General features: G+C 37.0%; 1 protein-coding gene across 1 annotated transcript; it reads right to left on the reverse strand.

The window, feature by feature from the left end:
* Window positions 1-8,438: 8,438 nt before the first annotated feature.
* On the reverse strand, window positions 8,439-9,371 carry LOC114756799 (uncharacterized). The gene is made up of 4 exons (XM_028945742.1): window positions 9,341-9,371; window positions 8,865-9,230; window positions 8,538-8,778; window positions 8,439-8,461 (listed from the first exon to the last, which is right to left on the reverse strand). Exons 2-4 carry the CDS (start codon window positions 9,177-9,179, stop codon window positions 8,439-8,441), a joined length of 579 nt encoding a protein of 192 aa, XP_028801575.1. The 5' UTR covers window positions 9,180-9,230; window positions 9,341-9,371.
* Between the last annotated feature and the right edge of the window lie 4,151 nt (window positions 9,372-13,522).

Raw genomic sequence — 13,522 nt, forward strand, 5'->3', positions numbered from 1 at the left:
ATTCATGATGAGTAGATTATGTCTCCATGGCCATGCATCAAGAAGTTAGCTTTGAGCATGCTAATATGTCACTAATTAACAAGACAATAAACAAGTTGCGTATAGTGCATTAGCATCCATCTAATATGACTAATATGGTATAGTTTGCTACTGAGATTCTCCCAAATCTCACCCCTCCCTAACTAACCATTTAGGTGAATCAATGATAGGCAATAATGGCATGAGAAGCAAAGAGAAGAAAGTGGGGAATTGTTCATGTTAATGAATGATATTATTATTCAATGTGTAATTCTCCTATTATGTAATTTATGTTGTGGATGCCAATGATGCCATGTAATTAATTATAATAGTTATGGCATGAATGAAAGTGTATGAGCATGAATGGGAAAGAGTAAGCCCATGGTATGTGTGCCAAAGAAATAAAAAGAATTAAAGTAAATATATGTTAAAGGATAAAACGTAGGTCCTGGAGCAGTGAGTTTGTAGCTCCATTTTGACCTATTAAACGAATGAGTTAAGTCACAAAATTTGGCAGACTCATAGTACATATCCCAAGCTTTAAAATGAGAGGTAGATCACTTCAATTGAATGTGTACACAAGGAGATACAAATTTTCAAAGTTGAGCCACAGAATCTGGAAGTTCCAGATTTTATGAAATGAACAGTAATATTTATTGATTAAACTGTATGAATTGGGCAATGATAAGTCTAATTGGATTTTTTTCCTTAAAGAGCATTGTAATAGCTTTTCGTATAATTTTAGAACACCTTAATAGAATTTTTATGGAATTAGTTATAAATTTTTGAATTTAGGCCTATAATTTGGAAATTAAATAGTGAATAGTAACTTGAGTACTTATGTTGAAATTTTAAATCCACGGGCTTGTGTCGTGATCTGCTTGAACCATAACACTTATGAATGTGTACTCTGAGGGGTTAAAGGTTGGACATTTCAGTCTGTGGGTGATACGTTGTACTGAAGCTCAGCTTGGTGCCCATTACTTGCTACTGTGCCTTCGAGAATCGGGATAGAAACCGAGGATCTCAATCAGATACAATCGACTCTAGCACTACATGTAATCTCACAATTTCTTTGATATATAACTTGGCAAGTTTTTCTGGTTGGTAATCTTTCTTCATTGCCATAAAATGGGCAGACTTTGTTAATCGGTCAATAATCACCCATTTCGCATCATATCTAGATGAGGTATGGGGTAACCCCATGATAAAATCCATGGAGATACTATCCATTTCCATTCCAGAATATTTAAGGATGTAGAAGCCCTGATGGTCTCTGATGCTCTGCTTTGACCTTCTGGCAAGTGAGGCATTTAGATATATACTATGTTATGTCCTTTTTCATGCTAGGCCACCAGAACATACGTCGGAGGTCCTGGTACATCTTTGTCATTCCCGGATGTATCGTATATTTGCTTTTATGTGCCTTCTCTAGCACTTGTTGTCTGACAGATTTTGGAACATATAACCATTCCTTATATCTTAACATTCCATCTGATGACGCCTTTATCGCGTCATCTCTAGCCTTCACTAGATTAATCCGAAGTGTATCAGCTATTGGATCGCTCTTCTAGGCCTCTCTGATTTGTTCTATCTGCTGGGCTTCTGCTCTTATCTTTGATGAGTTTTCATTCTTGAATCATTAGGAATGCTACTTGTACTACCTTTCGGCTTAAGGCGTCAGCTACCACGTTAGCCTTGCCCGGATGGTATTTTATCTTGTAATCATAATCCTTGAGTAACTCCATCCATCGCTATTGTCTCATGTTTAGTTCTTTTTGATCTTGCAGGTACTTGAGACTTTTATAGTCACAATATAGTTCAAGGGTTGCCCCATATAGATAATGCCTCCAGATTTTTAAGGCATAAACTATTGCAGCTAATTCTAAGTCATGAGTGGGATAATTCTCTTCATGAGACTTTAACTGTCGTGAGGCGTAGGCGACTACTTGTCCTTGCTACATTAATACACACCCCAATCCTTGCTTGCTAGCACAATATATACAACATACGGTAGGGTTAGATCGGGAATTATCAGTACAAGGGTCGAGGTCAGCCTTCCTTTCAGCTCTTAGCAGCTAGCCTCACATTTATCATCCCACACGAATTGCTGGTTCTTACGTGTAAGTTTAGTTAGGGGCTGTGCAATTCTTGAAAAATCTTTAATAAATCTTCTATAGTAACTTACCAATCCTAGAAAACTTCGTATTTCTATTACTGTTTTTGGTTGCTCCCAGTTTAGAGCTGCTTCCACCTTACTGGGATCCACTGCTACTTCATCTTGGGTAATCACGTGACCCAAGAACTTTACTTCATTTAGCCAAAACGCATACTTGCTGAGTTTGGCATATAGCCGTTTCTCCTTCAAAATACTTAGAACGATCCGTAAATGCTGTTCGTGTTCTGCTGGTGACTTGGAATATACTAAGATATCATCAATGAAAATCACTACAAATTGATCTAGATGTGGCCAAAAGATCCTGTTTATCTAATCCATGAAAATCGCAGGGGCATTCGTTAATCCAAAGGGCATTACCAAGAATTCGTAGTACCCATACCATGTTCCAAAGGCGGTCTTTGGAATATCCTCTGTTTTAATCCTCAGTTGATGGTAACCTGATCTCAAGTCAATCTTGGAGAACACTATGGCACCAGCTAGTTGGTCTAGCAAATTGTCTATTCTAGGTGGGTGCTTGTTTTTAATCATCATTTTGTTGAGCTCCCAGTAATCAATGCATAACCTTAGGCTACTGTCCTTCTTATGGATGAACAAGAGGGGTGCTCCCCATGGTGACACATTGGGCCAGATAAAATTCTTTTCTAATAGCTCCTCTAACTGCTTCTTTAATTCTGCCATTTCATTTGGAGTCATAAGATAAGGGGCTTTGGAAATTGACCCTGCTCCAGGTATCAGGTCAACTGCAAACTCTACCTCTCGCTCCAGAGGCAACCTGCTAATTTCTGTTAAAAAGACTTCTGGAAAATTGCATGCCACGAGTATCTCTGCTATGCCTTCTTCTACTTCCGCATGTATAGAGAAGAATACCACGTACCCCTGACAACCACATCTTAGGCAATCCCCGGCTTGGGCTCCCGTGATCAAGTTCAGTTTTATCTCGGTATGAGGGGTTAGCTCATAGGGAGGAAAGATCAAAGTTCTATTTTTACAGTCAAGGAGTATACTATGGGTAGACAGCCAATTCAGACCAAGTATCACATCAATCTTATGAAAAGCCATACATATCAGGTCAAGTGTAGTGCAATAGTGGACATACTAGACAATACAATTCAGGCAAACATCAGATGTATAAACTTTAGTGCCTATAGGAGTAGCCACACATAGATCATATAATAATGTGTTAACAGCGAGACCTATACGCTTTGCGTATTCCCATGCAATAAAGGAGTGGCTAGTACCCGAGTCAAACATAGCATGCACAAGGTAATTGTTAACTTGAATCGTACCTTGTATCATCTCAGGTGACTTATCAGCCTCTTCCTTTGTGAGGGCAAAATCCCTCCTTTGAGCCTGGGGCCTCGAGCCGTCCACATTAAGAGGGCAATCCCTTGTATAGTGTCCTAGCTTGCTGCATCAGAAGCACACATTTTGACCCATCAAACATGGTCGATCTCTGTGGTTTTTACCACAGGTACTGCATTCCTTAGTCTGGCGTATAGTGTTGCTTCCTCCTTACCTTACTCCTCAACCTTGCTTAGACTTCTTGGAAAACATAGGGTTTTGCCTCTTCCTATTTCCTTCAGAAGAAGTCCCCTCTGGTCCACCCCTTGTTGCTGGTCCTTTTGGTCTAGGAGAAGTCTTGACTAGCGCCTGCTGGTTCAGGCTACTTTCAGTAATCTAGCAGGCTTCCACTGCCGAATTGAACTTTTCAAGTTGTCATGGGGCTACCTTCTCCCTTAGCTCCTGCCTTAGTCCCCTTACCATTTTCTCTGTTTTCCACCGCTCATCATTGCGGAGTTGGAAGTAGTTAGAGTAATGAGAGAGCCTCATGTACCTGTCTAGGCACTCATCGAAGGACTGTCGAGGACCTTGTTGAATCATCAGAAATTCCACCTCCTTTTTCATCTCTTACTGACAGTGGGAAGTATTTCAAATTAAAGTGTTCCTTGAACACTTCCCAGGTAATAGGAGTTGTATTCTCCTGGAGGATCATCTCAGTGTTCTTCCACCAGTGATCAACTTCGCCCTCTAGTTTATAGATAGCTATCTGAGCTTTTCTCTCAGAGGAACATTCAAGAACATTAAAGATCTTCTCTAGCCAAATAATCCAATCCTCGGCCACTTGGACATTCAATGTCCCTGTCAAGCCCCTAATGAAAAGGATTTAAAGCTTTCCAAGTGTCAAGCCTTAAGTGGAAAAGAGTTTGACTTTTGGAAATTAATTACAATTGGAATTAAGTGATTAAGAGGGAAATTTCAAGAAAGAGTAGGCTTTTGACACTTGACTTCTCATTAATGCTAGTAGGTGAGATATTTTGTGCACATTAAATGAGTAATCCTCCCCCTAAATCAGATGCTAGTTTTGTCCAAGAGCAAACCAAGAGGGAAGAGAGAGAGTTCAAGGAGAAATCAAGAGAAAAGGCACCAACTTTGATCATGCAACCAAGATCTAAGGTTAGTTTTTGGTTCTAAGTTGTTCTTTGCCTTGTGGCTTAAGTTATATGGTTGAAATTTCTGGCTTTCTTCCTTCTTTAGTGCTGGCTGAAATGTATAATAAGTAAGGGAGGAAGTTTTATGGTTTAATCTTGCTAGAACACTTCAAAGCATGTTAGATCCTAGTGGTTACAAGAGTTTGTAGGTTGATTTTGAAGTATTTTCTTTGTTATGTTGCATGAGAACCTTTTCAACCAAAGCATGATCTAGGCCCTAGGATGTTTTTTTCAAAGTTTTGAGGCTTCTATTGTGTTCAAAATGAAAAATGGTGTAGGGTAAACCTAAAGAACAAGCGTTGGAAGCCATAGAATCAAAGTTGCAATTTTTGGATTTTGAACCCTAATGGTTCGGCCAAGCTGAAACTGAAAGAAGGGATTTTATTTTGTTAAATCTAAGTATATATTTGTAATCTACATGAAAAATCATGTAGGAATGAGTCAAGAGGGAATATTTAGGGTTTAAGGAAACAAACTCTAAAATTAAAGAACAAAGGTGGATGCTTAAGGGACAAAAGATGTCCCTGATTTATGTTGTTGATTTTTATAAGGAATGGTTGATGATTCTTGCTGCCTTTTTATGGATTTCCATGTTAGGGTTTAGCATTTGTGGAAACAAGAAAGAAGAACAAGAAAATCAAAGAGCATTGGATTAAGGTAGTAAGATTTAATTGACCTTAATGTTGAGTGTTGTATTGATTGCTATGCAATTTCATGTGCTATTATGTGGTTGAACTAGATGATGATGATGATGATGATAATTGTGTAGCTATACTCCTTGCTTTACGTGCCTTGGCTATTGCATGTTAGAATGCTACATGTATAAGGTAAAGTAGTTCCCTATTAATAGCAAAAGGTTGGAATGCTTGTAATTAATGCATATTAATGTTTTGGTTGATTGATCTTGCTATTGGAATTTCATTGAAATCTCATCCTCCATATGTAACCTAATATTTTAGGGACTGAATCATCAAAAGTGAGGCTGCAAATTGAAGTATTAATATGGTGATGAGCCATGAGGAAATATTTATATTTGGTTATGTGTAAGTATCTATGATTGGTGCTGTAATCCCTAAGCAGGATGTCAATTTAGAGCCACATTTCATTAAGTTACCGAATGAATTTCTGCACAAAATTTAGTATGCTTAAATTTGACGTCCTAAGCTTCAAATTGATAGGCAGCACATTAAAAAGGGCCAACTACATGATTTATAATGATTTTTCAAAATTAAGGTTCAGAATCTGGAAAAAGGATTTTTGCCAAATGGACAGAGGTGAATTTCACAAAAACCTGATACTTTTTCAAATGGAATTGGTTCATAAGATTATTTTTCCTTGAAAAATAATTCAAAGAGCTTTTTATAAAATTTTGAACCACTCCATTTTGATTTTTCTAGATTAAGTTATGAATTTTTAAAGTTGGGCCAGAAAATTGGATTTTTGCCTGATGAACAGTAAAAATCCGAAAATCAATGTTTTTCATGAATTTTTGAGCCCAAGACCATCCAATATGGTCTAAAATGGCTTAATTAAATCCTAAGTGGATCTGATAGTAAGGTATGACAACTGCGGCTGTTATGGCAGCATCACGTTCCTGATTTTGGCAGGCTTGGGCAGCCTGAATTTCTTGCATTACCTTTTGCTGTTCCTCTAGTCAGTCCATAACCAATTGAATCAGGTCAATGAGAGGTTCTCTTGCTGCCTCCCTTGGTTGTGATTCTCTTTAGGTTCTCCCCATTTTACTTAACCTTTTACTACAAGAGGAATAGAGGAATAAGATTATTACTTAGTCATCAAAATATTTTATACTAAGCTATGCTTCATATTTATACATAGATAGGTTTCAGGTATAAGCATTCAAAACATAGATCATCCAAGTCACATATACAGTCATCCACTCAAGACATGGGAGAGAAAGGAAAATAAGAAGTAACAAAAAGCTCGAGTTTGTCCAGGATCTGATCAAAGCTTTCATAGGTGCCTTGCTTGGAACGGTCACTAACCAACTAGATTTGATCCTGCCAAACAGGGGTCCTTGGCAAAGTCACTACTACAATGAAGGCTTTTTACTTCTGTTTTGGATGACTTTTTACGTCTGTTCTGTAGGGGACATGAAAAGAAGGGACATAAAAAGTACCCCCTTTTGACTTCTGTTTGGAACGGACGAGAATTCACGTCTGTTAATTTTAAAACAGACGTGAATTTACGTCTGTTTTTGGGACACAGACGTGAATTCACATCTGTTTTTCTCTAAACAGACGTGAATGTGCGCTGTTTTTTTTAAAAAAAGATTCAGTTCGTATATACTGCTTCTCCTACAGCCACAATAGCCATAATAGCCACTTTCCAGCAAGTTGAAATAGTATGAACCAGTCAATATTTTCAGCCAAGACATATCAACATCATAACTTCACTATATAGACACATTAATTAACTAACTAGTCAAAAAAGAAGAACAAATTACAAAAGTCAATATTGATCCTATTCTTGAAGCAGTTGCTGTGCCAAAAGGTCTCGGATGAAGTTAATGTCATCAATAGTATATGAACAATCATTATCAAAAATCTGTAAATTGACAAATAAACAAATTTAAACATAGGAAGAAAATAAAATAAGTAACAATTCAATTTAAAAATTCAACTATTACAAAACTAAAATTATATTTACTTACCTCATCAAATTTTGTAATACATCCACTCTCAATAATCTCAAACATATAACGGATAATGTAATATCCGCACTCTGTTGGCCCTTGTTGCTTAGCACACTACAAATCACAAGGAAATGATGATCCAAATTCATATATAAAATAACTGCCATCAATGAAAGAACTTCAATTTAAAGTACTCACACTAGGATATATCCAAGTTGTTGAGCCATTTTTCCCGGAACGCTTCCCACCGGTTATATAATAAGTCTTTAAAGCCCTATAAGCAAATGAAAGCACAAGTTAAACAATTTATATTGAAAACAAAATTATTGATCTACATTAAGGTACTTACGTGTTGAAAACGCCCCTCATCTCACTACTTGGACGACGACCCAAGGGATCAAACCAGTAGATGACATTGTCAATGGGTCAAGAAACACACAAACTCCAATGACAACTGCATCATAAAGTAAGACTTATACATTACTGGATATCACAATAATTCTTAACAATTTAAGTATGTATAAATAAATATAATTAAGCTACTTGCCCTTCAATAATTGGTGCTAAATAACAAGGTAATTTAGTGTCTCCAATCGTATTGCCCACATATCTGATTCTCCTATCTAGTGGGTTGTACTTCTTCTAGACACTTGCAGGGCATAAATATCCATACAAATTTCTCTTCTCCATTGATGACATGCATTTGTTATGGAAGAAGCTATCATTGAATTGAAATAAGATAATTATTAGTATGTGAAAGTAAGAAATTAGAAATTTAAGTTAGAAATGAAAAAGTAAACTTACATGATTGCTAATTGAACCCATGCTATGTCCAACTCCTTCAAGGATAACAAATCCCTGATGTCTTTGTTGTCAAGTCCAAAGAAATATGATTTTTCTTCACCCACAATCCCTAAAGGCATCTTTATGTCGACCATATTAATTGTTTTATATTCCTCATATAATTGTGCCAAGCAGGGATATCTATTAACATCTTTCTGGTCCTAATGAAACATCAAATAAACATAATAAGTATTGTAAGTATCATGTTAAAAAAATGCACACAGTATAGAATAACATTTTCTTACCATCACAGGTATTATCTCCTCATCAACAAGGTGTCTAGGCCAAAGAATGAAAGTTCCAATTGCCTGACCTAACTTCACAACTTCAGCAGTCGGGAATGGCACATCCGCACCTGTCTCTCCCTCTCGAACAGTCGTAACTGTAACCCTCACTTGGTCCTCTTGAATATGTTGGTGATGGATAGTGCTCCCTTGATTGTAGAGGAGAGCGTCAGCAACAACACGCATCCTTGGGACCTCTAAACGAAGACAACAAGGTTGTCCAAAGTCCAGCGTGGGACTACTAGGATCATGCTCTCCTAATGCCCCCGGTGGATTACAACTGTTTTTAGTGCTAGGAAAGACGGGGGAATCCTAAATGAGAGAAATGCAAGTATTAAATTAAATTAAAAAAATGTTGGTAAAACTCAACATTAATTTAAGTGAAATTGATTACAGACCTGGGGTGTGCATTGTTGTTGAACTGTCCCAATTTGCATGCTAGAGACTATAGATTTCATCTCATCACGAAGCTCAGCCATAAGCTCTTTTCGAAGTGACTGGCGTAACTGGGCCTCAATCTTGACCTCTAGCTCAGATTGGAGCTCATCACGAACTTGGTCTCGAAGTTTAGCTATCATCTCATCAGTGGGTTGACTTCGTAGAGAAGCTCGTGAAGTTTGTCCAAAATATTGGGTAAGACCAACTGTCCTCCCTTCTCCTCTAACGCGTCTTGGGTGATCAGGCTTCCCAATCGCTGTCGCTAAAATGTCCATCCTTCCACTCGGACTAAATGAACCTTCACTGCTTTGCTCTTCAAGTACCTCCTATAACATTTTAAGTATGATAAAAAATTAATGACAGTATAATAGAAAATTAATGATAAAATATAAGGAATATTACCATAAGTTAAAGTTATTTGATGTATACAACTTACAATTTTTTTAGCAATCTCAGCAACTGCTGGATTAATATATTGACCCTTCTTCATCCTTGCTTCCTTCCATTTTCTATGACGTGGAGGAGGAGGTGGGGTCTGAACAACGCTACTAGGATCAGATTTTGCAGCTTCCTGCATCGCCTTAAAGTCATCCTGCATGATCCTCTCCTCAAGCATCTTGTAACCTCCACGGGATAAATAGTGCAGATATAAATTTTTAGCTTGCCTTTCTTTATTCATCGCACTTAATTCCTATGGAAAAGAAAACAAAGTAAATTGAGTAAGTGAAGTAAATTAAATCAAAATTAAATGTTTTATAAGGCAATGTACCTGAAATTTAGGATCATGCCTGATGCCACAAACATCCTCCAATCATTTGGATCAAGGAAGGGGTATTTTTCGCACGGATCATCATCTTTCTTAGGCCCTCGCACATACTGGCTCGTGAGTGTGTGCTTAAAATCTTTCCAGCACCGACGAACTTGCTGCAACAAACACATGCTTTTTCATTTGTCAGTACAAGGGATGTCATACGTTTGCTGCAAAAGAAAAATATATATGTTTGAGTTAAAGATCTTAGTTGTAACATCAAAGTTTTAGGCCTAGAAGTACCAGTAATAGCCTGAATTAGATAGGCTATCAGACCCCTGTGAGCAGAAGTCCCAAAGGAACGAGGAAAGGTTTAAAGCAGTTTCAGGGACTAAACTGCAACGTAAAAGTTTTCAGGGGCTCGAATAATAATTAAGGTTAGAGGCTCCAGTAAATTCTCGAAGGCCCAAAAGAGAAAAGAGGCTAGATACAGGCCAATGGGTAAGTTAGAAACCTCAAAGAGATGGCTGCTACAGGTTAGGCTTAGCTTAAGCAGGTGGTAAAACCGTCGAATTCAAAAAGTATGACCGGCGAGCGAAAAAAAAAGGAGAGTAAAAATGGAAGAGTACGCAGAGAATTCCAAGCAAATCCTAGAAAATGGAAATAATATTCTAAGGCTCTTCTATGAAGAAAAAAGATGAAAATCCCCTGAGGCAGCTTCACATTGGAATTTATGAGGTTATTACCGTAAAAAGTATACCATGTGAGGTAATTATTTGAAATAGCAAGAGACCTCAAAAGTGTATACAAAAATGAGGTTAAAGGGTTGAAAGGTTGTACTAATTTAATAAATTGGTCCCGCAACCAAAAGGCCAGTAGAGTGGCTTTAAGAAATTAAAAGAGCCGGTTTTGCCGATAAAAGGGTATTTTTAGTAAAATGAATTTTATGCAAGGCTTAAAGGAAGTGTTATGGGCTAAGAAAATTCAGAGATACTCTCTAAAATTAAAGAGAATTTATGGATCTGACAGAAAATATTACAAGAGGCCAGAGCACTGTAATTAGAGAAAAGAAGTTAAACCCGGAGTAAAAGTGCACCGATAAAGTATTAATCAGAGTCTTGCACTTTACTTGGGCCACAAGTCGCCACTTGTCAAGCCTTTTAATGGATGTTAATTAAAGCTTTCAAGTGTCAAGCTACCAATGGAGAGGATCTTGACTTTGGAATTTAATTACATTAGATTTAAGTTAATTAAGAGAGAGGATTAAGATTAAGTAGGCTAATGACACTTGGCATAACATTAATGATGGTTGGTGGGATATTTTGTACACATTAATGAGCTCATCTCTCCCATAAATCAGATGGGAATTTCGTGCAAGGCATGAAGAGAGGGAAAAAAGAGAGAGAGTTTTGAGGGAAAACCAAGAGAAAGGCATCAACTTTGGTCATACAATCAAGGTCAAGGTGAGTTCTTGGCTCTAGATGTGTTCTTGCCTTGTGTTTTTCTTTCTCTTTTATGGTTGAAATATGTCTTCTCTCCCTTTTGATGGCTGGTCAAAATGGTTGATGATGGTGGGGGAAGGAGAGTTTGGTTGTTAGATCTTGCTAGAACACCTCAAAGTATGGTAGATCCAAGGGGATCTATGTGAACATTGGAAGAATTACGTGCTGATTTGATGGCTTTTTCGAATTATTGTTACTGTTCATATCTGGTTCTGAAATTTTTGTATGATTAACAGTACACTCTATGAGCTTTAAATACATGGGTAGAACACTTTATTTGGATCTGTGTACGATTTATGGTGATTTTTCAAAATTAAGGTTTGAAATCTGGAAACAGTGTTGAACTTTTGGGAGATTGTCAATTTCCGTACAATTATGGTATTGTTATGAGTAGAATTGGTTCCTGAAACTATTTTTATTTTAAATTTAACTTAATTATCTTTCAGTGAGACTTGGAAGCACTCAATTTGGAGTTTTCTAGATTTAATTATGATTATTTTCAAAGTTGAGCAAAAATTCTGAAGATTCTGCGTGAACAGTACCAGAACCAAAATTTCGATTGATATTCTTGAATCTAAAGCCATCTAAAGTGGTCCTAATTGATAGGAAATAGATCTAAGGATGTAAAATGATAAGATTATATATTGAAAATTTAGAAAGAAAACCCTAAGGACTAAGAGAAAGGGGTTGAGGTTCAAGAAAGATAGTCTTGAACGTATGTAATCTAATGGTCCTAATGGATTGTGTCATCATTATGGTTATGTTTAGGACCTTTGAAACATCCAGAGGATGTTAGTGATGTTGACCAGAATGCCCACATGGTTGGAAAGTCAAGGGAGTCAAAGGAAAAGTAAGAGGAAAGCTTGAGGTGCAAGGTAGTGAACTTACCCTTTATGTGCTTGATATGGTATGCTTATGTGTTGGTTTGTATTTGTTGTTTGAATGATGTTGGACATGATAATTGTTGCTGGAAATGCTGTTTTTAATATGTTCCCATGGCCATGCATTTTTATACCAAGCATAAAGCATGATGGCATGTCACTAGTTAACTTAAATTTATGAAAAACTACATACCATACACTAGCATCCATCTTGTGCATGTATGTGGTAGTGTTTGCTACTGAGATTCCCCCGAATCTCACCCTCCCTAACCAACCATTTAGGTCAAATCAATGATGGGCACTAAGGGCATGAGAAGCAAGGGAGAAGAAGTGGAGAATTATTAATGCTAATGATTGATGTTATTATTCAATGTATAATTCTCCTATATTGTAAGTTATGTCTGAATGCCATCAATTCATGTATATGCTTAGGATGTTTATGGCATGAATGAAAGTATATGAGTATGAATGGGAAAAAGTAAGCCCATGTTAGGTATGCCAAAGAAATAAAAAGATTAAAATAAAGGAGATATTAAGGGATAAAACGTAGGTCCTGAAGCAGTTAATTTCAAGCTTCAGTCGACCTATCATATGAATGAGTTAAGCTACGGAATTTGGTACAACTTATAATGCATATCCCAAGCTTTAAAAGAGTGGTAAATCACATCATTTGGGTGTGTATACAATGAGATATGAATTTTCGAAGTTAAGGCGCAGAATCTGGAAAGTCCAGATTTTACCAAATGAATAGTAATTTTAATCCAATAAACTGTACGTTTTCAGTGAGGATGAGTTCAGTTGAATATTTTTCCCTTAAAGAGCATTGAAAGAGCTTTCCGTAGAATATTGGAACACCTCCATACGATATTTCTAGAAATTAGTTATGATTTTCAAAGTTGGACCTGTAATCTGAAAACTGGACAGTGAACAGTAATTTTCCGAAAATTAACGTCCAAATTGAAATTTTTAAGCTTAAGACCATCCAAAGTGGTCTGGAATGGTTCTAAATGAATGCTAAGGTATATTATAGTAAGGTGTGTGTGACATTTTTTTGGGTATCAGAGCAGAGGTTCTGGCATAGGAAGAAGAGAACTATCTGCAACAAGAATTTAGAAAAGCCCAGTTCAGGTTATAGCTAGTAGTAGAATACTAGCTAAGTGTCCAACTAAGGTTATGGATTGGAGTTGAATGCTCTAGGAAAAATAAGTAATAAGGATCTTTAAATGAAGTTGGGGTCCTCTGTTAGAAAGGTACAGATAAAATAATGATAAGGAGTTATACGCAGAGGAAGGTAGCCACTGTGTAAAGATAAAGAGACTTCCCTCTAAAGAAAAGGGGATAATGGCTTATAAGTCAAATAGAGGTATGAGTCTAAACCCTAGAAGAAAAGGGGTTAAGTGGCAACCTAAGTTAGATGCAATTACTGTAGCCTTGATACAAGGTTAAGGCAGCACGATCAAAGTAGTTATCTTTGATTCCTAAATAGA

This window comes from Neltuma alba, unplaced genomic scaffold (assembly GCF_004799145.2).
Source record: "Neltuma alba isolate B1F8T4 unplaced genomic scaffold, ASM479914v2 tig00010505_pilon, whole genome shotgun sequence".
NCBI lineage: Eukaryota > Viridiplantae > Streptophyta > Magnoliopsida > Fabales > Fabaceae > Neltuma > Neltuma alba.

Bases quoted from the DNA above. Each gene is read 5' to 3' on its own strand.
- LOC114756799 (XM_028945742.1), bottom strand. From the start codon at position 9,179: ATGGACATTTTAGCGACAGCGATTGGGAAGCCTGATCACCCAAGACGC. The intron at 8,779-8,864 runs GTCTGTAATCAA...TCTCTCATTTAG, and splicing joins AACAACAATGCACACCCCAG to GATTCCCCCGTCTTTCCTAG. The intron at 8,462-8,537 runs GTGCGGATGTGC...TCTTTGGCCTAG, and splicing joins TGTTCGAGAGGGAGAGACAG to ACACCTTGTTGATGAGGAGA.